Genomic DNA, 26,859 nt, shown 5'->3' on the forward strand with positions numbered 1-26,859 from the left:
TATAATTTCAATTTTTCTAATAGAATGGATTTGGGTAGGCATTTGTATCTTCCTGCAAAAAATCTGTAATCATCCATGCAGAGTTATAGTTCCTTGAGATTGCAAAGATACTTACATTCTTAAGATACTCTTCTGCATGCATGTACATAGATATTAATGTTTTTTTACTTTATAGCAAGCGGTAATGAATGTTTGTTTGCACTTGATGATGTTTAAAGCTGTGATATTAATAGAATTTCGGAGCAACTGAGCAGACGACTATAGGAAGGAGGATAAATGACATCATTGCCTAATATTTTCGAAGATTATTGACCTGTAAATGTTTACTTTTGACATAATTAAAGAACCTTAGTGAGCACGCTCACATACCCCACGTCCCCACATTGTCATTGGAGAAATTAAATAAGTGTAAGAAAAAAAAAATTGTATAAGAAAAAATATTGATTAATAATTTCCTGTCAATATATATGCACATCAACATAGTATGTCCTTATTATCTACAAAATTTCATGAAATTCTGTTGTGTGGTTTCAGAGGAGTTGAGATGACAAACTGTTGCAGAAGTATATTGAAGCAAATAAGTTCAAAGGGGTGTAACTCCTAGAAAAAAAAATTGAATCGTAATTTCCTGTTGATATGCACATCTACATAGTATGTCCTTATTATCTACAAATGTTCATGAAATTCTGTTGTGTGGTTTCAGAGGAGTTGAGATGACAAACTGTTGAAGTAGTACCTTAAAGCAAATAAGTTCAAAGAGATGTAACTCCTAGAAAAAAATTGAATCGTAATTTCCTGTCGATATGCACATCTACATAGTATGTCCTTATTATCTTAAAAGGTTTCATGAAATTCTGTTGTGTAGTTTCAGAGGAGTTGCGATGACAAACTGTTGCAGTAGTACAATAAAGTAAATAAGTTCAAAGGGGGGTAACTCCTAGAAAAAAAATTGAATCGTAACTTCCTGTTGATATGCACATCTACATAGTATGTCCTTATTATCTAAAAAGGTTTCGTGAAATTCTGTTGTGTAGTTTCAGAGGAGTTGCGATGACAAACTGTTGCAGTAGTACATTAAGCAAATAAGTTCAAAGGGGCGTAACTCTTATAAAAAAAATTGAATCGCAATTTCCTGTCGATATGCACAACTACATAGTATGTCCTTTTTATCTGAAAAGGTTTCGTGAAATTCTGTTGTGTGGTTTGAGAGGAGTTGCGATGACAAGAAACAGGACTGACGGACGGACGGACTGACGGGTCAAAAACATTATACCCTCCGCAACGGTATAATAAATTATGACTAGGAGGAAAGTTGTCTCATTGGGACTTATACCATATCAGTCATCTTCTCATATCTACATGAATATACATGTTATCATGATAATAAAAAGTTTTAAGTGCATCATCTACAAAAAGTTTGAAATAAATTTGTTTGTAGACCAGAGAAGTTTTACATATTTTGGCAACATAGTATAGTGTGTACAATAATGAAGGTTTATACCTTTAATAAGCTATCTGGCTTGAAGTCTTTATTTTCTTCTACAGGATTTGCTCTACTTGGTGCTACAAATATCTGAAAAATAAAATAGAAAAAATATTCTTCAAGGCCTTACAAACATTGAAAATAACTAGAAAAACAAGAATATGTCCATAAATCACATGAGCCCCAATTGCACTATCAATTGCTATGTTCAGTGGACAATTTGGCATTGAGATTAAAATATCATATCTTAGGCAAATAAGGCAAGATTGGTACTAAATTTTAAGTTGATTAAATGTACTTTATCAAAAACTTCTTTGACCTGAAACTGTAACCTGAAGACAGACAAAAAAAATATAATGCCCTTTGTCATGTTTGTCAGGGCATAAAAACCTACAATCATAAAATATTTGAAGAAATGTTTACATTAAATCAATATCATAACAAGCTGATCACTAAAATCAATATATCCGTCTAATGTGCAACTCCTTTTGACAATGTTTGACAGGTCTCAGAATAACTTTTGTTCATTGTTAAAATGTAATACATGTACATGTTACTTACATGTATACTAGTCCTGACATTATATTTTATTGTCATGAAAAAAGCATGATTTTATAAACATGTAATGTAAAACTGGTCCCGGGTTAGAAGTAAGGTTGGGATCCTGCTAACATTTTTAATTTTGACTCATTCTGAAGTTATGTGCCTGTCCCAAGTCAGGAGCCTGTAATTAAGTGGTTGATATATGTTGCTGTGTAACATATATTGGTTTTCCTTAAAAAAAGAAATTTTACCCTAATTATAGGCCCTTATTTTTCTAGTATGAATGGTTATACATTTGTGATTTCACGGCTTTTTATATCTGACTTTGCTGTATGGGACATGGGGGGTCTCAACATGGGATTTTGGGTACAGGTGTGCAGCTGGGATTTTAAAAACACCCCCCATTCATATATTGAATAATTGTGAAATCCCTACCTTTACATATATTTCACAGCGAAATCATAACCCATTCATATATTTATCAGCTCAAATAGTACCTATATGCATATACAATCTTATTATACATCAAAAACACTTTTCAATTATACAATACACTTTAATTTATATGAAACATTGAACTTTTCAAACAATAACAAGTAAAAACACTGTTTTGAAGGTGCAATAGCACAAACAATATGACTTCACAGCTGGTTATAATTATGAGCCAAAAACACGCAGTTTTGAGGAAATAAACCTGTATTTAATGCATTTTTTTGCTCTATGAGCAATCAGTTGAAAAGTTAAGCAAATTCTGCACAATTTTTTGAAAAATTTAATTTAACAAACAGTAATAGAAGTTCCGTGTTGAAGGCCGTACTTTGACCTATAACTGTTAACTTTTTATACATTGTGACTTGCATGGAGAGTTGTCTCATTGACACTCATACCACATCTTCTTATTTATAAGTAATAGAAAACTCTTTGGTGGTTTTGCACCTATGTAATGTAGTGGATTTGCTTCAGTATCCTTGAACTTCGGCGATTGTCTGATTCAGAATGTGACGGGATAACAACTTCAGCAAATCTCCCGTCAAAGTCCTGAAATGCATGTTGATGTGAAACTGATCTCTTCTGTCCTGTAGCTCTACCTTCTTTTGTTTTACCATGGTTTGTGTTCATTAACTTTTCGACTGATTGCTCAATAACAGATAATTCTTCTGCAGAAAGAATTAATACACCAGATTGAAATGTTAAATTGACATGGCATATGATATCAGAGGCTGTTATTGAGACTATTTCAAATATGTTAATCTTGTACGTGTCTTCACTTATCCTCTCGTACTTTGAAAATGTAATTTGTAAGTCGTTTAAAAAGTCTGCCGAAAAAGAAACCGTATCTTTATGTCCAACTGCCTTTTGTTTTTAGCTACAATTGTTCTTTGCATCCTTTGGATGCGTCCAATTTGAAAAGTCTTTGCTGTCCTATCAACATAGGCGAAGTCCTCAAAAAGATTAATGCCGTTGTCTGTTCCTAATTGTGCCGATTTGGCCATATTTGGTAAGGCAGCCAGAGCCTGTCGTACACGCACTAACCTGTAACAAATATAAATTCGTCAATTTTCGAAATTAAATCCATTTTTGGAGGCTTTTTTTAAGTTTCAAATGCACTTAAAATTTGCCTAAATTAAATATTTCATAAATATTAAAAAACTAGTTTTCCTATGCATGTAGGAATTCATAAGCATGATGCCATGAAAGAGGGTTTATACATAAAAAATATTGGCCTTCTTTTACTTTAGGGATCGCAACCCATAAAGAACTCTACAAAACTATTCTTAACCTCAAACCTCAAACCTTGCCGTAACCCATACTTAAACCTAACACTAGCCCTAACCCTAACCTAAAACAACCCCTAACCTAACCATAACCACGAATGCTCCTTAACTCTAAAGTATAGGGACCCTTAAAGTAAAAGAAGGCCAAAACATTAGATATGCTATGTTGCCAATGACCAAATGAGACACCTCTCCGTCCAAGACCCAAGTTATTTAATGTATGCAATTATAGGTCAGAGCATGACCTTCATGTTTCGGTTGTCATGATTCTCACAAATCAAATCAAGACAGCCCCAAGCATCGCTTTACTCTGTACTATTGATTAAAATAAACCACAGTTCACCTCCTTGCTCTCTACCCGCCTTTATTCATATGTTTTGCATTGCGACCACAGGAAAATGTTATTATAAATTTGTAAGTCATTTCCGTATGTATTTTAAAAACAAATCGATTATTCCATTGGTTTTTTTTAAAAGGTGTATGCATCAATGACCCACTGCAAGGACCCCTCATCAATCTTTTGTAGGCAGCTGACATTTTTGCCGGCATCGTGCTATTTTGCCGGCTATGATTAAAATTTCTTATTTTTCCGCTTTGTCAGTTCTTTGTGTATAACGACTTATACATTGTATATGAGTGAATTTGTAAAATTATTTTTTAAATTCTAAGACAATCTGCATTTGGTTTTGTTTTTGATTTTTCTTAAAAGGAAGATTGCTTTAGAAATATGCTATTTTGCCTGCTATAATTAGATATTTTGATAAATAGCCACTGCCTTTTTGTATGGCTTATATTTAAGGGCATGAAAGATATCTGACAAAAATTAATGTATCTGTAAGAATTAACTGCATACCTGTCTTTTGATAAATTTGGGTCTTCATTTAGAAGTTTTACAAGAGTTGTCTTATGTTGGATGCCATGTTCTGGAACCAGAAGTGTTGCGTCTATTCTTTGTCTAAAAAATATTAATTGTCTCTGAAATTCCATTGAATTAAGTGATCTTTTGTACATCTTTCATTAATAGTTGTCATGGTTGTATTCAGTAAAAGTATGTGAAGAATCTTATCATAATTCCCATGCTTAACTATAACATTTATATAATTTAAAGATGTTTTTTACTTATTGGGTTTGTTTTTTGTGCATATAGCACTGGCTAGCAACACACATTTTCGGGTACTGATGGGGGTGATTCAAGCATAGCTGGTGACAGAATCACACCTGGCAATAATTTGATTGGTTGATTCTGAGTCCTTTGATAACGTTGTGCGAGCCTCATGTAACTTCTTTTAATGTCTTATTTCCTCAGTGTTTGTTACAGTAAAGGTTATCTTTCTTCTTAATTAATTCAGCGTACTCAAACATAAATAAATATAAGCAACAGTAGTATACCGCTGTTCACAAAGTCATAATACGATAAAAGTGAACAATCCGTGAAACACACCAAAACCGAGGGAAACAACCAACCACAAGAAAACAGCAAACACATAATTACACAAAGCCTAACACCAAAACACAGAAACGGACTGTCTGATTTACAGTTGCCAATTCATGACTTGGCACAGGGACATTATTCCGGAAAATAATGGTCGATTTAACCTGGTTTTTATGGCCAGTCAAACCTCCCGCATGTATGGCAAGTGTAAAAAATAACACATACATCACACCACTGTAGACTAAAAAACAGACATATCAGTAACATTCACCACAAAGAACAACTGTGACATAGATAAATAATGCGTACATTACCATGTGTACAGGTTTTATGAGAGAGAGAAAATGCATTTCCCATGACACGGTAAATCACTATCGCCTTAGAATTCCTGAATATATATATATTAAATATATTAAATTACCGTTTCTGTAAAGAGCTCGGTATACTGTCATCAATATTAACGCTATTCTGGTCAGAGTGTTCTTCAAAATTGTCGATTGCTACATCTATACATTCATGCATTTCCATGAATTCTGAACTTGTTGGTTCAAAAATGTCTGAAATATATTGATAAAGGTTACATTAGATACAAGTAAAAAAAATCATCTCTGTTTTATATTAAGAAGCTTTGATTTTTGGATAAAACAATACATTTGTAGTTGTGTTTGCTTTTATTGTTTTAACAAGTATCCAATCAAAAAAATAGAATATCGAATAATATTAAAAAAATGACAATCAACAATGATATTAAGGTGTTGTTCCATGTCACGATTTTTTCTTCTTAGACATTTTCATTTTCGTGAATTTCTAAGACATCTACATTTTGTATTCACATTATGTAATGTATAAACTTGTGCAATTTAAACCTATGCTATAATAGTCTGTTTTTTTTTAAACATTCAATGGAACTGAGGTCGTGTTGACAAATCTCTTGACTAGGGATTTCAAAAAATGTTTTATATAAATAATATATTTTTATATGTTTATTAACTTGTATTTGTTCTTTTTGTCAAAAGGCAAGAAATCATTTTAACACCTATGCATAATTAATTCCACAGAACAAACTATTGTTTAAAGAACATGTAGAACTATAAATTATTGTTATTGGAAACAAGTGACTAAAAATTGTTTCATGTATGATGACATATTGATCGCAAAATTTGTCTAAAAATAGTTCGATCTTACAATTTAGAACCTGAAGAATACTTTTAAAAGAATTATGACCATAGTCTGTCATATATACTTTCAGGCACAGGTGTTTTCAGGTGCCTTAAGTCAATAGACTGTTTTGAACATAATGTACTTACTCATTGGCGTATATGTAGAGTTCTCATCTTGACTATCATCACTACTATCATGTATTTCCTGAGTTTCATCCGTAGCAATACATGGATCCAAATCGTCGTCATCGCAATATTCATCAGAATCGTGATTGTTGTTGTTACATGTATCCCCTGATAGATTTTTAAACAGTTTATCATGGTTACAATTATCAAAGGGTTTATAAAACCATCCATAATTGTCATCAGTATCGTCGTCATCATCCCCATCATCATCATCCCTGTCGTCATCATCCCCGTCGTCATCATCAAACCCTAAATCTATGTTGAGGTCACGGGGAATTATTCCAAGTTCCTTTGCAAGATCTCGGGCACGACGTATTCCAATTTTCCATGCAGAAATTTCTTTGCCTAAAGCAGGGTAGTCTCTCAAGGAACATGTTACTCCTCCAGGATACTGACTTTTCCATACATTCTCCTGCTTAATGTGGGCTTTGGCAAACTTTGGGGCATTATCATTAGCTTCAATCTGACTTAGTCGGATCATATGGCTTACATTGCGATACATTTGACCATATGGATACACATGATGGTTGCCTACAAACTGGCCATTCTTTGAAAAGAAGTCTTCGCAACAATCTGACCCTGTTAGATGGAGTAAGCATTGGCTGTTTGGAAAATTATCTCTGTAGAAGCAAATAAGCATTACTGCAAAGTGAACTGAAATAAATCTCGCAATATGTTTCTCGGGACAAAAAATTGGAGGTCAGAGTAAGTGCTTGATTAAGGTAAACATAATTCCATCAAATTCCTAGAAAATGTGTGACAAATCCTGCGAGAGAGATACGTTCAGCAAGCGAAGCTTTCGGACTGAAGAAAATGTCAACATACTGATGTACCACATAAAGAAAGGCCTTAGTTCCTTTGACTGAAGGAATAGGAGCACGGTCGTCACTTCCATTAATTAGATCATTGAGACAATCTTGCACCCTCTGAAATGATAACTCCTGTGCTACTTTCCAGTTTTGACGATCACGATCTCTCCGTTCATGATCTCGTGTCAACCCGTGCACTAAAACAGGGAATGATCTCATAACCAGCTCAATTTGGTTCATATGTACAAGCAAATCTTGTCCAATATGTAGCATTCTTGATGTATGATCAAGGTGATTTATGATTTTCTTATGGTTATGTATTACGTCTTGATCTCCAATTTCTCTTATTACATAACCATTTTCAACCACTTCTTTCCTAGCTGAAAATATGAAACCAAGATGTCATCCAATAGGTCTGAATCTGTCTCCTGCGGTACATGTCATGAGTTGTAAATGCAGTTTTCTTCGCCTGCTGTCACCATCAGAACTATTACCTATAAGCGGTCCTAATTCATGTTCCAGATGTAGCTCATACAAATTTTGTACCTTTTGCCACTGATGGTATACAGTATGATGAGTGAATCGGTTGCATGTTGGCATAAGTAATGCTACTAAATGTGGAATCTTTTCATGCAAAGGATTAAGTAATATAACTCTTGCATATTTACCAATAATGTTCTTGTCAAATGCATTTACCAGACGGTCATAAGCATCACGGTCGTTGCCAACTTTTATGTGATTATTCTCCATGCATTTGTGGTTGTCTTTAGGTCCACAAAACCCCAAAAGTTCATCTCTATCTTGGTGATACATAACAGTACCAACAATAGCTGTCTCATCTTCTGCCGCTAAAACAGGAGTTCGTGGTATTTTGTAAATTTCCATAATACCCTTTACTAGTTTTGAATAGTAAACAAAGTTTTTTTCTTGTATTTCAGGAGCCATTTCAAAGTGGGCAATTTCCGCCATCGATACATGGTATTCAGATTTGGCCCTTCCAAGTTAATTGCAACAAAGTTTGCCAGTTTTGGACCTCCCATGATTAACAGTGCTTCGAAAATTTTTCGTGTACTAGACTTATATCGTTTCCCGTGCGGTCCTTGCACATGGAAATTGTTGGCAATCGATTCAATTGTTTCAAGGAAAACATTTTTGTTATCTAAAATTCCCTTTTCCTCAGCTTTTACTAGCTTATGGTAAATTGCCTTAATGTCACCTCTTGAACTAAATTCTGTCAATTTCTCTCTAAGTGTTCTTGTACGTAATTTTAATCGAATGTGTTTGCTTTTAAGAAAAAATGCATCTGAACGACACTTTTTAAGTTCTTCAGATTTCTTTTGAAGTAAATTAAGTTGTTCTGTTTTAGTCATGTAATCAAAACGAACCTTTGTTAAGTCCCTGTTCCCATCATTTACGTTGAGAGTACGTAAGAGTAACCTCTTTTTGAAGGATGGCAAAGTAGGTATACCTTTGCACAGCTCACATATGTTTCCTTCTTTCATCACATAACCAGTACATTTAACATGCTTAAATGTTCCTTTAAATTCTGTTGTATGTTTCTTTAAATTAACAGTTACAAATGGCAAAGGATACCAGCTTGTTTTGCTGTCGTCTTCTCCTACTTTAACGTCATTGATTAATAATTTAACATTGAAAGACTGTTCCTCTCCTGATGCCATGAGATATGTTGTATTATTTAAATAATATCCTTGACACTTTGTCACATCTAGTCAACTGGTTTTCTCTTCATTCAAGTTACCTTTAATGAAAAAGCTTGCAATGTCTCTAGTTTTGTTAGTCTGAAACTTAGCCTGTCGTTCCTTATGGTCTCTGCTGTTTGCATGTTCCCTGGCTCTCTGGACAGGATTTCCTCTGCATCCCAAGTTTATGTCAATTTTGCAGCAGCGACAATGTGCATTCTTTCGATTAAGCAGAAAAATTCCTTGTTCATCCCAACTGCATAAACATTTGCCAAATGTCCCCTTGAACTGGCATGAAATTTAACATTTTGGATTTTCTTTCCAAAATCTCCCAACTTGTAATTTTTTTTGCAAAGAGAGCAAGAAAACAAAGATTTTCCATCTTCCTCAACAACTTTAAATTTACAGCTTACATTGAATTTTTCATTTTCTTCTTTCTCTAGTTCACTAATAAGACTCTCCAATCTTGAAATCCCATCATGGAAAATGCTATCATTAACTGCAAAAGAAATAAAATGCATTATTTATAAACACTTAAATAGTAACAATAATGCACGCTGTGTCGTGCTAAGAATACTTCCTCTCTTGATTTAAATGGAAGTATCGGCAGACAGTAGGTCGGTGTCTTTATTATAATCACACTTCATATATACAAAGTTCATGGGACGGACTGACGGACAGAGTCGCTCGCTCGAGTTTTACCATATATTACCAATCAATCGATCTTCACGAAGATCTTATCAATCAAATCATGATTCAAAATAACAATGTAATCAACCATGCATGATCAGGCATCAATCAACCGAGTACATTGTGTAATACGGGCCACATTGCCGTTTTACAGATTGCCAGTCAATCGATCGAGTTTTACCATGTATTACCAATCAATCGATCTTCATAAAGATCTAATCAGTCAAATCTTGATTCAAAATGACCATGTAATCAATCAATCAAGTACACTGTGTAATACGGGCCCCATTGACGTTTTACAGATTGCCGATCAATCAATCGAGTTTTACTATTAATTACCATTCAATCGATCTTCATGAAGATCTAATCAATCAAATCATGATTCAGAGTAATCATTTAATCATGATTAGAAATTTATTTATCAAGTACACTGTAATACGGGCTCCATTTATCTGTGTTACAGATTGCCTATCAATCAATTTACCAAGTACAATGTGTAATACTGGCCCCCATTTATCTGTGTGACAGATTGCCGATCAATCAATAAAAATAATGATTTTTGCAAAATAACCAACCAACTAACCAATGGGGAAAGACCACCACCATCAATTGTTCTCTGAACAATTGGTTGAAAACAATTGGTTATATCATTTTAAATGACTTCATTCTTTTTATTAAAATGAAATCAAGGAATTGTATATTTTTGATATATAATAAGATTCTGCAGTCATTTTCACAAAAAATCTTACGACTACAGTTGATCGTAAGTCATGAACAAGTCAGTATACTTATGATCAATCTTAGTCTTAAGTTTTTTGGTGAAACAGACTTCTGAACACCAGACATGTACAGTCTTATTTTAATCTTTATATTGACAGTCTTTTACACAGTCTTCATCAGATTATGTTACAATTGTCAGACTTTAAAAGGGTCAGTTAATGTTTATATTATGTAAACATAGTTTTTTTAAAAATGGTTTCACATTTCATCAATCTTGCAAAATTTAACCAAATATCACATAAATAAATTAGTTCAAAAGTCTTTTCTTTACAAAACATCATATTTAATGGAAATATTTAAATTGTAATTGATATATTGCCAAGGAGGGGGGAGGAGGATTTTGAAAATAAATAACCTGTCCTGGCAAAAGCTGAAAATAAATAGTTGAGCAGCGAAGCCGTGAAAAATAAATAAACTGGTTAAGCATAAAGTGAAAATAAATAACTCATCAGGCAGGATTTTGAAAATTAATAACAGGTTTTGAAAATAAATAACTTGTCCTGGCAATAGCTGAAAATAAACAGTTACGCGGTGAAAAATAAATAACGTTGGATTGGCATAAAGTGAAAACAAATAACTCATCCGAAACAAAAACTCCTGCCGCCCCCCCTCCAGAATATCAAAAAGTCGTCCCCTAAACGTGAAACGTTGTTTATTATGGACGAACAAATAAAAATACAACACTTGGTTGAAATTAAGTTTGCACATACCATTTGAAACTTCTTCTACGCAGTTTTCTTCTAAATTCTCGAACCCACTCGTCAGTGATGTTAATCCTACATCACTATGACCACTATGTTCCAAAGTGTCCAATTTGAAATGTTTGTTTGATTCATCTCCCGTTATAGCTTCCTCCTCTTGTTTTCGAATGTGTTTTGCAGCTACACAGTCACAATAATCACATCTTAAAGTTCCAGTAAATTCCTCACATTCATGACAATTTAAACATTTCCCTCTGTCAATGCTTCGTATGTCTTTCATTTTGGCAATCAAATAATGACAAATTCTTTCAACAAATTAAAAGTGATTAAGCAAGACACACAATGTCAATGAGAATAGACGCAACAAATTAAGTGCAAATAAATCGATGTGTTACGCAACTCACGTGACGCAACTAGTGCAAAAGGTTCAATATCTACTCGGTAATTTACTGAAGATTATTAATTGTGACAGTGTAATTAAATTTAATCAATATCAAAACTTGTGTAAATAAGTTTCAGCAGATGTGGAAATTTTAATGACAAAGAGTTTGGGAAATTCAGTGAAGATCGTTGCACAACAAACTGAAATTTATGACCCATTGATATATCACAATCGGTCAATTACTACCTATTGATATATTTCCTCGGTAAAATTGCACCCCATTGATATATTTGACGGATCAAAAAAGGGACCCATTCCAGCAGCACATATGTATATACCTTTATATAGGAAGAGACCCCCCCCCCTGGTATGGGATTTGCTCATTTTTGAAGGTTGCGTTTAATTCTCTGCAGAATGTCTACAATTTATAACCTTCAGGCCTGTTGTTTTAAATTAAAAAAAAATGTTTTGTATCAATACAAATAAAATGTTTTGATTGTTTTGGTTTTTTTTTGGTATGCATTTACATGTATATATATACACCATATCAGTATTTGGAAATCTGTTCCCCTTGACCAAAAAACCTCTTTTGCTTAAACTTATGAGATAATACAACAATAACTTTTCCATTGTGGTGTCAGATATATTATCTATCATGTCAGACGTTTAAATTTTACTGGAATTTTTGCAGTAATGGCAGATAAATAGTGATAAGGTATATTGCTTTGATTATATAATACATGTACACATTTAAGTTGTACCTCAAAATTTGGCCAGATAGATTCTTCAATTTCTCTGGTAACAATCTGTCTGCAATTTCTGCACAAACCTATATAAAAAAAAGAAATAATTTTGATACTTGCACTTTCTAATTTTTGAATTTATAAAAAAAGTACAAATGTGTGTGATAAATTTTAAAATTTTGTACATTTTATTTTAAATTTAATAAGTGTATAATGTCTATGGGCCTAGGGATAATATAATTTTATTACTACAATTGTTTTATTCTGTGAAAAACCAAATCATGCAATGAACAGATTGTCAAGAAATATATAAATAATGAACATGTATATGGGGAAATCATTGTTGCATTCATAAGTTTTGATTGTTTTCTAAATTTTTTACAGTAACACTTGTATGCAGGGATTGAAGTTTAAATTTTGGCACATTCATAAATGTATGACATGTCACAGAAGACCACATCTTAAATTTTGTCCCAACTGTATATATAGTTCTATTCAAGAAAAGCAGACATTTCAGTAGACCCTGTACCATATTTTTGTCTGTATTACATTGTATTATATCATAAAAAAACAACCATTTTTGGAGTAAATGTGTACATGGTGTACACATATGGTTTGAAAGGCACCTAAATTACTCCAAAAATGGTTGGTTTAAATGATATAATACAGACAAAAAATATGGTTCTTCAGACCTTGGAAGATCTATTGACAATATATTACTTTCATGTTCAGACTTTAAAAAATTGCATACATGTAGCCACTAGTACTAGCAAGACAAAATGTAAACTTACTTAGATTTTTTTTTAAAAATACATGTTTAGCATAGCTCCCCCCCCCCTGAATATCTGAATAAGTTTATTCAACTTCGATGCCCTGAATATTAATATTTTCTAGAAAACGGACTCAGGGCAAATGTGTTATTAGGGCGAACAGACATGATACAGTTCAGACTGAAAATTAAGATTAATTCACTCTACCCCCACATTTGTCCCACATTACTCTTTAAAAAAATTGTCAGTACTACACTGCAAATTAAGGGCTTGGGTTCTGAAGTTTTATTAAGTTATCAAACAGCCTCCTAATTATCTTTAAACTTGAGATGATTACCTGATCCTATTGGAAGCACAACTCCTCTGGTTCTCAAAAGGTGGTGGCTTATCTGAGGCGTGACTGCCCGGTCGGATTCAGGCTTGGATTTACCCTTGTGGTCAGGATGACCACATAATATGCTGCTCCTCCTCCACTTCATACCGAGAGAATACCTGTGGTTCGGACACCCCAAATATTCTCCCATGACAGAAAATATTCCAGCCCGAAAGCAAATTAAATGTCCCTCATTTAAATTTGTAAATTTTCCCAGTTTGTTAGAAATTAGGTGATTTCTTATATCCTTAATGCATTCCTTTTTCAAAATCACAGCGTTTTCAGCGGGATAGAAGATTGATGTATCACATTTTACATTACTAAAGCATGAGAAACTGCATCTCATCTCAACGTCTGCTTCCATAGTTGTTGATATGGAATATAAACAATAGACATTTTATGGTTTTCAAGTAAGAGAGCTCCATAATTTTACGGGAAAAGGGAGATAATTTCAGGCAAACTAACAAATTTTCAAATTTCTTTTTCTACACTTTTATTAAAAAAAAAACACACTTTTACCATGTTTACATGATAAACATAGAAAAGTTATAAAACTTCAATTTGGTGTATAATTATACTGGGTTCTTAGTTGTTCATCCAAATAAGCATCATTCAATAGTGTGCAATTTACAAAGGAATGATAGGAACAACTAGTGATTTAATATCATTATTTTTATTTGTATTACTATTTGTTGGTGATTTTTTTTGTATATTCTTATCTTTAATACTGTAGTGAAGATATTTATACACAAAAAACTGAGAATTGGAATATTGGATGAATCACTTTTTTTAAGATCTGCCTGGTTCTAAAAATAGCTGTACTTTAAAATATGTTATTAATAAAAGCTTTAATAACTGTCAAATCAGAAAGAAGTAAATATACACTTTAATGCTACATTAGTTTTATGCACTAAATGTGCATATTTTGAATAGTGCTTGAAAGCAAAAGGATTGATAATATAAATAAATACACTCAAATTGAGCACTAACAACTGATAAGTGGCCTCCAGTGGACAAGTCAAACCATGGAAAAAAAAATTACCTGCCTGCCTGGTTTGTTTACAAAGAGTAGACCCGGGGGAGGGGAAACAGACATTCTTTTAAATGTGGCCTCAATGGTACAGAACATGCATATTATATACATATACATAAAATTGAGAATGGAAATGGGGAATGTGTCAAAGAGACATCAACTTGCCCATAGAGCCAACAACAGTGGAACGCCACCAATGGGTCTTCAATGCAAAGAGAAACTCCAGCATCCTGAGGAGTCCTTCAGCTGTCCCCTAAACAAATATGTATACTAGTTCAGTGATAATGTATACAATTATAGATAAATACTTACGTTGCTTCTGTGAAGGTAAACTTATCAACTCCAAATACTTTTCCCAGAGGATCTTTTTTACAGAACACGATACTAGGGTCATTCTGATTATACAACTGTCTGCTACCAATGTAATCCTTCAGATAACTACAGACCTTCAATTTACACATAAACCAGTTGAAATTAAGAATGCAAGTTTTTATAGTGTCAAAATTGATATGGTAGCATTTTTACAATAACATGAATAATAAAAACTTGACATAAATTTCTTCATTTATTATTATGTTTACAGTATTTAAATATGTTGATTGCAATAAAGATAAAATCACTACTGAAAATATGAATAAAAGCTTTAATTATTGTGAAACCTGGTGCTGTGCAGTTTTGGCATTAATAAAATCATGGAAATAATTTCTGAATTCAGAGAAATATTTACCTCTTTTCTGGTTAACACTTCCCATGATGCACCTACTTGTTTAAGTACAATGACGGTCAAGAAATTCACGTCTGGGTCTGACCTACAAATATAAGACGAACATTAATTTTGACATTTGCTTTCAATACAATTCTCATGTTTACAAGTTCTACTATAGATAGATAAAAAGATTACAAATTAACAAATATCCAGAAAACATAATTCCCTCTACTATAGTAGGTGAGGCAAACAAATCTCCAACGTTTTAAGAAACTGCCAACACTCTCTGATAACTTACCATAGGATAATTGACTTCATATTCTTCAGTTGTTATGCAATGGGACTCTGTGAGTTGCTTCAAAGTAGATACATTTGATCCTGCAGGTGTGCTGTATGAATCAGGAGACTGTCGTACAATTAAATTTGGATTATTGCACACGTTTACTTGGCTTGATGTTACTTGACCACTTACAGTGTAATTGTGCTGAAATAAAATGAAATTATGAAAATATTTAAATTGAATTAAGGATGCACACCTCTGAGTGATTTTTGGGTTTATAAGTCTTGTAAAGACATTATAAATCATATGGTGGTGCACTTCTTTTTTAGCAATGTTTAGCTACAGCCCTTTTAAAGTATCAAATTTTCATGATTTTCCCATTTTTCATCAATTTTTACCTATTTTTGGGCTATTATCATGAAAAAAACACCCAAATCCACAATTAAACTTTTTTTCATCATTGTTCATACTTTCAATTAAGATGAAGAGGACCAATCTGCAGTGGCGGATCAAGGGGGGGGGGTTCCGAAAGTTGGAATCCCCCCTTTTTTTTGGCCGATCAATGCATTTGAATGGGAGCATATAGTTAGAATCCACCCTTTACTCTGTGTTGGGGAACCACCCCCCCCCCCCCCCCCCCCCCCCCCTTTAAAATGGCTGGATCCACCACTGAATCTGAATAAGTTTAAATTAAAATTACTATACATAGGTAGGTATTAATATAAGAAAGTTTTATCATATTTTGATGCTTTTTGAGTCAAATTCACCATGCTGTCGATTTTGTAAATTTGTGTGTTTGAAGAACAAAATGCATATTTTTTTAACTTCTTTGTTATAAATGATTGAGAAAATACATATCTAAGAAATTTGAAAAGAAAAAAGAGATATGGGATGTACATGCTTCTGGTAAAATCATTTTTTGTACCCCTCACCCATTTTCTAAAAATTTTGCCTAAAAAGACTGACTGGATAATGTTGATTGGTAATAAAATTTTAAAAATTGATAACTCAACCAGATGCTCCGCAGGGCGCAGCTTTATACGACCGCACAGGTTGAACCCTGGACGGTTGGGGCAAGTATGGACACAACATTCAAGCTGGATACAGCTCTAAATTTGGATTGTGATTAAATAGTTGACACAGCATAGGTTTCTGACACAGAATGAATGTGGTCTAATGAACTTAAAAATTTGTTTTTGCCTTTGAGCAAATGAGAAAAATTTAACCCGCCCCCACTTTTTTTCACACACCCCTTTCCCTTTTTCCAAAACTGATCTCAATTCAAATTTCTAATGGAGTTTGCAACAATAACTACTCATTTAAATACATCATAAAATATTAAAATGTAACAAAAGGTGCTTGTTATCACTGAATGGTAAAGATTGTTTTAATTTATCAGTTGGTAGTAAAAGTGAATATACATTGTATATTGTATAAAACAATGATTTAAGTTGACTCAATTACTATTCTGGACAAAGAAAGATAACTCCAATCAATTGAAAATTTCTTGCTAATGCACAATATTGTGCAATTAGATATTTCTGGCTATTGCACAATACTGTGCAATTGAAAATATTTACTATTGCACAATACTGTGCAATTGAAGATTTCTTGCTATTGCGCAATACTGAGCAATTGAAAATTTCTTGCTATTGCACAATACTGTGCAATTGAAGATTTCTTGCTATTGCTGAATACTGTGCAGTTGAAAATTTCTTGCTATTGCACAATTCTTAATATAATAATTTTGGATCCTGATTTGAACAAACTTGAAAACTGGGCCCACAAACAAAAATCTAAGTACATGTTTAGATTCAGCATATCAAAAAAGCATAAGAATTCAATTTTTGTTAAAATCAAATTTAGTTTAATTTTGGACCCTGTGAACTTTAATGTAGACCAATTTGAAAACGGGACCAAAAATTAAGAATCTACATACACAGTTAGATTTGGCATATCAAAGAACCCCAATTATTCAATTTTTGATGAAATCAAAAAAAGTTTAATTTTGGACCCTGATTTGGACCAACTTGAAAACTGGGCCAATAATAAAAAATCTAAGTACATGTACATTTTTAGATTCAACATATTAAAGAACCTCAAGGATTCAATTATGGTCAAAATCAAACTAAGTTTAATTTTTGACCCTTTGGACCTTAATGTAGACCAATTTGAAAACAGGACCAAAAATTAAGAATCTACATACACAGTTAGATTTAGCATATCAAAGAACCCCAATTATTCAATTTTTGATGAAATCAAACAAAGTTCAATTTTGGACCCTTTGGGCCCTTATTCCTAAACTGTTGGGACCAAAACTCCCAAAATCAAACCCAACCTTCCTTTTATGGTCATAAATCTTGTGTTTAAATTTCATAGATTTCTATTTACGTAAATTATGGTGCGAAAACCAAGAATAATGCTTATTTGGGCCCCTTTTTGGCCCCTAATTCCTAAACTGTTGGGACCTCAACTCCCAAAATCAATCCCAACCTTCCTTTTGTGGTCATAAACCTTGTGTTTAAATTTCACCGATTTCTATTTACTTATACTAAAGTTATTGTGCGAAAAACCAAGAAAATGCTTATTTGGGCCCTTTTTGGCCCCTAATTCCTAAAATGTTGGGACCAAAACTCCCAAAATCTATCCCAACCTTCCTTTTGTGGTCATAAACCTTGTGTCAAAATTTCATCGATTTCTATTCACTTTTACTCAAGTTAGAGTGCGAAAACTAAAAGAATTCGGACGACGACGACGACGACACCAACGTGATAGCAATATACGACGAAAAATTAAAATTTTTGTGGTCGTATAAAAACTACTCATTGTAATTACACAATCGTTTGATTATAATATTTTTTTAAATTCATTAATATTTTCCCCTTGTATCACATATTGAGGTCTTCAATGCAGCCAGAAATTCCCTCATCCTTCAGATGTCCCCTAAACAGTCAGGGGACTTACTTAAACAAGTGATTTTCTAAATCACTGATTCAAGTAACATTATTTCCATAAAGGTTGGAAGTTAGAGTTGTCTTTCTTTAATAATCACCTATTTAAGTAGTACAAATAAATCACTAGAAGAAGTGATTTAATATTAGTGTAGCTTTAAATATAGAATACTAATGATCCAGGGACTAATTATGTTTCTAAACTTATCAGAACCAACATCTGTGTTGTCTAGGATGACCAGGTCATTTCAGGTGATGACCTTGTACTGAATCTAGGATAATGACATAAAAATCACTTGTTTAAGTATCAGACCTTAATTTCCTTCCCAAAAATCACTTCTTTAAGTATCATTCTTTTAATAACCCCCACTAATTTCAACACCCCCGAACAGTGAAATTTTTATCGCGAACAGTAGAATTTTATTACATAATCAGAAAGATGAAACCTTGAACTTCACAGGAAAAATACTCCCACTGCTGTGAAAAATCTTTTAAGAAAGTATCAGTTCATAATGTAAAGCCATTATTATAGCATTTTTTCAACTAAAATAGAATTTTCAGGTAAATGATAGCATCAAAGGCATAAAACTTGCTACTTGAAAAGAAGCAAAAAGTTCATATTTTTTAATTTTACTAATTAAAAGATGTTATTTAAACCTATGTGTTTAAAATTTTGAAAAAACTACAAAATCCCAATTTGTGACAAAACCTCGAATTTGCTACTCAAATAAGTGATTTAAAAATCATTTAAAAATCACTTATTTCAGTAAGTCCCCTGACTGCTAAATAAATATATATGTAAACCTCAGGTCTGTGTACGACCTCAAAATCTGTGTCTGTTTCTCAAATTTATGCCCCATTGTGACGTCCATCGCTAATCTATGTCCGTAAAAAAGATTCGGCCTCAAATCTGTGTCCGATTTTCAATCGTGACGTCATTTGCAAATCTATGTCCGTTAAAAAAGATAAGGCCTCAAATCTGTGTAATGTTTTAAATCCTTTTTCCAGTTTGTTTCGCCATGTGCACATTTATGCCCATCTAATAAGTTCGGCATTGTAGGTTTTTTGTTTTATAAAACGTTTCTCAACATCATAGTTTACGAACGAACGAAACTCTCCAACGTATTGTTATGGAGTAGTAATTTTGTAAAAATAAAATCCACGATAAATTTATGACTTTTTTTATTAAGTCATTTCTCCATGTATGTGGTTAAAATCTTTACATGACTTATGTGTTAATATTGTATGCCGCCTTCAAAAATGAAACTGCACATATTTATTTACTAAAAAGACAGTAAAGGATGAATATTTGGAACGTCTATGACGCAATATTAAAAAGGACATAGATTTGCTGAAAGGACATAGATTTGAGGCTGGACATAGCTTTGAAGCTTACATATATACTAGTTCAGTGATAATTAACATTAACAATGTACACAAAGCAATGGATGCCGGAAGTGGTATTTTGTGAAGTTCTAGAATGTTTTTAGACAATAGGAAATCAGGATCGAAATGAGCATTAGAAAATTGGCATTTTTTTAGCAATAATGGGGAACAACAATACACCTTATCGCTATTTGTCTGCTATTACTGGATATCACACAGGTTCCCATAAAATTTTGACTTCATAAAGCAAAATATCTGACACCACAATGAAAAAGTGATTGTTGTTGACGTCAAAAGTTCAAGCGGCCGGGTCAGCCGGGATTAGCGATAAGGTGTATGAAAACATACCTTAAGAAATGTTTTTTTATTCAAAAGTGCAGAAAAAAACGTATTCAACACTGTTTTTCTACGCTGTAGTGACGTCAATGCGTAGTTTCCCCATGTCTTACATTATGTAAGTTCAAACACAAATACCTAACGAACTGACAAGATGACCGATTTTAGACTACGGTTGGATACCCATTCCGGTCTAGGTCCCCGAGATGTGTGTGGGAGGATGAAAATCACCCTACTTATGGTACTGAATTTCCAGCGCCCCGAGTCGAGATCGAACCTGGGACCTTTAGCACTGTAGCCATCGGTCTTAAATACTAGACCACGAACCCACATAATTAATTTTAAACAAAAACTGCCCAAATTATCCGCATAGCGATTATATTGCCTTCCGACAGAATTTCGGCTGTAAAATCTTGTGAATATGAGTTAGTAATTGTATTGTAACTGTATGTAAAAAAATTGTTTGTATCCATGTATCTATGCAAATCAATGTTCTTTTTCCTTATTCATGTATGCTCTGTATGCCCCTTGTAGGCCCTTAAGGAGGCTCGCGGGTATAAGATTTTCAGAAAAAAATTAAACATTAATTTTTCATTACAAATTTTATTGATTACCTTAAGTAGCTGTTACTTTATCATATGGTACAAAAATCATTCCAAAAAATCAATTCGTGTTGGCCCCAGCAGACTTTTAAAATGTAGATGTCATTGAAAAAGCTTCAAATTATCTCCCTTTTGGTGCAAAAATGCCATTTTTTGGCATAAAAATTGAAATATCTTTTTTAACTCATCGGTGACCTATATTTTTTATTGTTTTCGAATAAGCTGTACATAGACTAAATAATTGTAAAATTTTAGCGATTTCTGTAATTTAGTTATTTTTTTATTTCGTCTTTTCGATATTGCCGCTATTTCTCCTATTAGTTCAACAGAAAAAAAGGACATTAACAAAAATGTATGCTCCTTTCGAAGGCAGATTGTGAGCGTAAATGAACGGTGACCCCATTTTTTTATTTCATTTTTCTATTAAGTATAAGATAAAGTTCATTTATAGAAAAATATAGAGAAATCCTATATTTCATAAATAAAAAAAAATCAAATAATTTTAGACCCGCGAACCCAAAATATGTTCTGTTCTGTTCTGTTCTGTCTCTGCCCACATTTCAGTCCTAACCTTTTGAGATATGATGTAACATCCCTCTGGCAATCAAACAACTTTACTAAATAATTTTGCGCCATGTGGATGTAATTTACTGAAACTATACTCTGTATGCACAAAACAAATCAGCATCCATGCTGTATACAGCGCCACCTATAAATAGTTCTGGAAGGGAGATAAGGTAAACTTCTTCTTTTAAATCTTCACATCCTTTGTAGGACAACCACACCGTTACGGCGTGTAGAACAAAACCCACCACCACGAATGTAGGAATATAATATGTACACTATATCCTCCACTAATATATACAGGATCACGTTCTAGTTGCACGTATAGCTTGTAGTATTCTTAGTTGCGTTTAATAGGCTAGTTACCGGACATATATACAGGGGGATTATCATATATGTTTACGTAGTAAAATAGTAAAATAGTTCATTCTTAAAGATAAATGTTGTAAAATAAATTACTTCACTCACGCTCACGTTCGCACTGGTAAAAAGAATAACAAGCTTGCAGCATTAAAATCTAAAATAGTTCGCCTTTCACAATATAGACCTGAGACTACTATAACACAGTCACAGTATAGACTAAGGCTCTCAGTAAAAGCTAAAAACACTTTGTCTTTTCATCAGAGACTCTGTTTTCATCAAAATCGAATAAAACGTTCATAGTGTCTAAAAACTTAATCCACGCATAGAATGTTCTTATCTACATAGTTCTAAAACTTGTCTTCGTCTCAACTCGGACGATTTTATCCTCATCTAGGAAGGAGAGTAGCGGATTCTACCAAGGATTGCCGAATGAAAACCACCCTTCAGCTAATCAGAAAATGTTTCTTTTTTTTTTTTTTTTTTTTTTTTTGTATAACCTTCATCAGTTCAAATAATGATAACATAGAATTTATTGTCGTTCTTTGCAAATCAAAGAACTGTTGTTGTTTTTTTACAATTTTGGTTTGGATACATAAAGGATCACAAAGGGAAACTGATATCTTTTTTCTATAATTCAAATAAAAGTTTCATGATTTTGTTTGTTTGTTTTTTAAATTTTTTTTTATTTATATGTGCTCAAGTGTTTCAGCGATGATCCTTTTGTGCTGGATTTTGTACTGAATAAACTTTAGTTAGTCAGTTTCTATACTATTTTTTTATTAAATGGCTATCCGCAATATGTTTAATGAGATCATTTAGTCTGAGTTGTTTGGGTTGAGTATCAAGAAAGAAAACAAATTCTGCTGTGTGCAGCATAAACACGAAAATTTTGATAATTACATAGCAGAGGGAGAGGGCAGGACTTTTTAGGGACGTCGGGATCGGGTGTTTTTAAGCTCGGAAAATTTTGATAATTACATGGCAGAGGGAGAGGGCTTGACTTTTTAGGGACGTCGGGATCAGGTGTTTATAAGCTCGGGATTTCGGGATTGACCCTTTCGGGATCCAAGATTTATTTTTTCTAATTTCGGGATGTCGGGATTTAAATTTCTGTAAATTCGGGACCTCGATTATTTAGATCTAGAGGGTTTTTTTTTTTTTTTTTTTTTTTTTTTTTTTATTACAGACAGTTTTTGTACTAGTGTAAATTGATTTTATATTTTTATGTTATATATTAAGTAAAAATATGTTGAATTTATATGTAGTAGTTTTAGACAAAACCCGATTGAAAATCTGATTGAAAAAAAATACCATTTACCCGAATGGTCTCAAATATTAGATAGTAATAGATAGTAGAGAAACAACAGTCATATCACATCCCATATAATAAATAATAAGAGATGTTTCTGGAATTACGTATATCAAAATATTTAAGTTTAGTGCTTTTCGGTAAAATCCTATTTATTACAGAAATTCAACCTAAAACAAAGACATCTTTTAAATAACAAGATACCTAAGTCGGAAGAATGAATATTCTAATTAATGATTAAAAAAAGGAAGCTGAAAATATCCAGTGGCGTAGCTTGCCTTCTGTTCATACCGAGGCAGGGGGTCAGGGGGGGGGGGGGGTGGGGGGGGGGGGGGGGGGGCACAGTTGATGTTCAATGTTATTTCATCATAATAATGTTTATTATATGCCTTACTATCTATACTCAAAGCTATAAAAATAACAAAATACGACGGTGAAGGTATCACATGCATTAGACAACCAATGAAAAGTCAGTTTCCTGACTTGCTAGCAGTTACAAAAAGCAGGAACATATGTACATATATATGTATATTGACATACTGTTCCCAGCAGAAAGCCAGCTCAAATGCCTAATGTCTCCCAATATATTTCCAAGCCGTAGTACACTCTAATATAGTTGGCTGTACATCACACGTCATATCACAAGATATCATGACCTTGCTCGGTGGATAGAAGAAACCTGTACAAAATGTTCAATGCAGAAAAAAAAACGCAAATATTAAGGTTTATTTGTAATAAGTTTAGTGATGATAATATGTTTGGTCGTAGGTCACGAATCAACGAATTATAGATAATCACCACAAAATGACTGCTGGATTGAACAAACGAATTTCAGGATAAACAAGGAGAAAAACATATGCTATATGTAAAGTGTAGCACGGCACTTGTTTTGGTGGTGTATTCCTTCGAAGGTCTTGAAATTACATATTGAATGATTTTTAACTTTTTTTTTCATTCACGATGAACATGCCAACCGGGGAATAACTAAGATTTACTTTATTCTGAAGTCTTCATTATAAATGAACAGCATTCGGTTGATTTTTTTTTTTATATATATACAAACTGACATTATGTATTAACTAACAGACATATTTCTCTGGAATTAGTGATTCCTTTAAATATTTTAAATTCCCTGCTTGTGAAAACGTACTATGAATTTAAAATAGCGAGAATAAAACTTGAGAACCACAACATATAAATTATTTCTGTGCACTATAATATATATATAAATGTAAATGCATATTTTGTTTTGTTTAGTACCAAAGTCAATGAACATAGTCGTAGGGGAACATGTCAACGGTTATAAATGAGGGTTTGAATGCTTAGAATGGGATTATCAAATATTTATTTTTTAATCATTGTCGCCAATAATTTGATTTTCCTTTATTTTATAAGTTAGCACCATTTTAAATCCATATTCTTTCAAATTTAAATTAATTTCAGGACCGATTTTTCTGTTTTCTTAAAACCTCACCCAGGCCCTCATATACTAGAATTTATTCTGACACAAAATAAACTAATTGACCTAATTCAATGGTAAAGTGATTTGATCGGGTGACTCGTGAGTTGCATCCTCATCTATTCTACTCACTGTTTTCGCTTGCAATGGGGTAGGACAAAATAAATCTGTTGTCGATTTCCTTTTACTCTGACAAACTTGAATTACAGAAAACTACCGTAAAGGGTATTTCCAAGTAGAGGAGGGAAAGTTAATTCAAATGTTCCCATAAGTCTTGAATAATTCGTAAAGGGTATGAATCAATAACCACGCCAACAAGACATAACAAGTTGCTACATTATTGTTTAGTAGCCAGTTTGCTGCAATAATCATGTAAAAGAAAATACAGTGAAGGATTTGTTTTTTACTGAGGCAGTTGCATCGGTTGCCTCAACGTAAGCTACGCTCCTGATTATCTATTAAAGGTCTTTTATAACAGCGGTATTTGTTAAAGGGACTGTAACGATTAGACGCGTGCTCAAAATCAGCATGCATGATGAATTGGTTACCGTTAAGTGGTTAAAAGCTTGATAAGTGAAATGACAGCTTTATTGTACCTACGCCTACGCAGGTCAATTCAGTTCAATGATGCACCGTCTAAAGTTCTCGCACTTATATATCATTAGCAACGACTAAGTAAATACATATCAATTGAGTTAAACATTTATATGCAACAGTTTTATCAAAAGGTGCGAAGAGATGTAATTTAGTATTATGATTTGTATTTTTTTAAGCTTTACATCAGTAAGATACAGTCCTGCATGATCTAAGCCGTTGAGATTTTTTCTCAGTTATAAAAAGGCAAAGTAAAGCTATTAATCTGTTATGGCATGCAGATAATAACATATGCTAAAACAACAAGTTCTAAGGTTTTAGGATTTTCTGATAACCACTCAAAGATAGAAAAATATAGTACATGTTCTAGGAATGGGACAACTTTGACAAATTATCTATACACATACATTTAATGCATTAAAAAAGAATGAAGGAAATTGAAAAGAAACTTCAGTTTTACATATAATATTAGGTTTACACATGCATTTAATAATCTAACCATACTCATTTTGTTCTAATAACCTATAGTGAGCCTTATAAAACAATATTAACTGTTGGTTTTTTTTTTTCAATGTAATAATGTCAAACTGTTACCAACACAAGAATGACGTTTAGATTTAAACCGAAAAAAATGACTATTGGATGGTTTTGATTTCTTGCGTTATGATATAATAGACTAAATATCAAAAACAATGTATGGATATAAGTTGTTTGCTTCACGTCCACTGGACAATATTTCATGAAATTCAGGACGATACTAATTAACAAAAACTTGCAGATGTATTAGCATTAGCAAAACTCATATCCGTGAATATTATATGAATGCATGGTCGATTTTGAAACTTTTGCTTATATATTATATATACTTTCAATGTTGAAGTTGTGATGGAATGTCTGTCAATCAAAGATGGACCCATATAAAGCTGCTAGTCATAATATTTGGTATGCAGTTGAAATAATATTAGAACATCTCATTTCTATGCCGCAGAGTACATGGCCCAGTCGCCACAGTCCGCATAGTGGACTGTTCATCGACTGGAACTTTTCGTCTATGTTACTGGCACGATTTAAAGTTTGATTATCATGATTATAGGTCCCTTATATTAATGATATATCGTACGCAATTGGATTAACATCGACATATCTAACTTCACTGAGATAATTTAACTCTACAATCCATGAAGTTTTTCACCAGTTATTAAACCGTGTAATCGTTCGGGGTTTCCCTTACAAAACATGCTTAACTAGTATATTTATATAGGAAGATTTGGTATGATTGCCAATGAGACAAATCTCCACATGGTCAGAGAACAAATGCACAAAAATTATACAACTATTAGTTAACGTACGGTCTTCAAAAATGAACAAAACCCACACCACATATAGTAAGCTATGAAAGGCCTCAAAATGGCAAAATGACAAATATAAAACAACTTATGTACAACAACAGCGGAAAAATATTATGATACATAGCAATAAATGCAAGAATACAGATTTTACAGGCTACTAACTTGGTACATGCACATATAGAATTCCCCATATTAAGTTTTTTTTCTGGTGCAATTGACTACCTATAAACTGGTATTTAAAAAAATGAATACATGGTATGGTTGCCAATGAGACAACACTCTACAAGAGACCAAATGACGCTGAAATTTACAGATTTACATTAGGTCGCCACGTGCGCACGGGCTTCAACAATGAGTAAAACCCATGCCGTACAGTCAACTATAAAAGGCTCCAAAATGA

At 33.0% G+C, this 26,859-nt stretch overlaps 3 protein-coding genes across 3 annotated transcripts; all 3 read right to left on the minus strand.

Moving 5' to 3' along the window:
- Window positions 1-4,490: 4,490 nt before the first annotated feature.
- Window positions 4,491-7,238, minus strand: LOC139508175 (uncharacterized). Its single transcript, XM_071295921.1, has 3 exons — window positions 6,541-7,238; window positions 5,655-5,790; window positions 4,491-4,756 (listed from the first exon to the last, which is right to left on the minus strand). Exons 1-3 carry the CDS (start codon window positions 7,217-7,219, stop codon window positions 4,504-4,506), a joined length of 1,068 nt encoding a protein of 355 aa, XP_071152022.1. The 5' UTR covers window positions 7,220-7,238; the 3' UTR covers window positions 4,491-4,503.
- Window positions 7,239-7,325: 87 nt separating this feature from the next.
- On the minus strand, window positions 7,326-11,685 carry LOC139508176 (uncharacterized). Its single transcript, XM_071295922.1, has 2 exons — window positions 11,269-11,685; window positions 7,326-9,587 (listed from the first exon to the last, which is right to left on the minus strand). The coding sequence occupies exons 1-2, from the start codon at window positions 11,537-11,539 to the stop codon at window positions 9,274-9,276; spliced, it is 585 nt and encodes a 194-aa protein (XP_071152023.1). The 5' UTR covers window positions 11,540-11,685; the 3' UTR covers window positions 7,326-9,273.
- Window positions 11,686-12,402: 717 nt separating this feature from the next.
- Window positions 12,403-21,538, minus strand: LOC139508177 (E3 ubiquitin-protein ligase Mdm2-like). The gene is made up of 5 exons (XM_071295923.1): window positions 21,393-21,538; window positions 15,565-15,750; window positions 15,288-15,369; window positions 13,492-15,006; window positions 12,403-12,470 (listed from the first exon to the last, which is right to left on the minus strand). Exons 2-4 carry the CDS (start codon window positions 15,582-15,584, stop codon window positions 14,869-14,871), a joined length of 240 nt encoding a protein of 79 aa, XP_071152024.1. The 5' UTR covers window positions 15,585-15,750; window positions 21,393-21,538; the 3' UTR covers window positions 12,403-12,470; window positions 13,492-14,868.
- Between the last annotated feature and the right edge of the window lie 5,321 nt (window positions 21,539-26,859).

This window comes from Mytilus edulis, unplaced genomic scaffold, assembly GCF_963676685.1.
Source record: "Mytilus edulis unplaced genomic scaffold, xbMytEdul2.2 SCAFFOLD_1212, whole genome shotgun sequence".
Taxonomy (NCBI): Eukaryota; Metazoa; Mollusca; class Bivalvia; order Mytilida; family Mytilidae; genus Mytilus; species Mytilus edulis.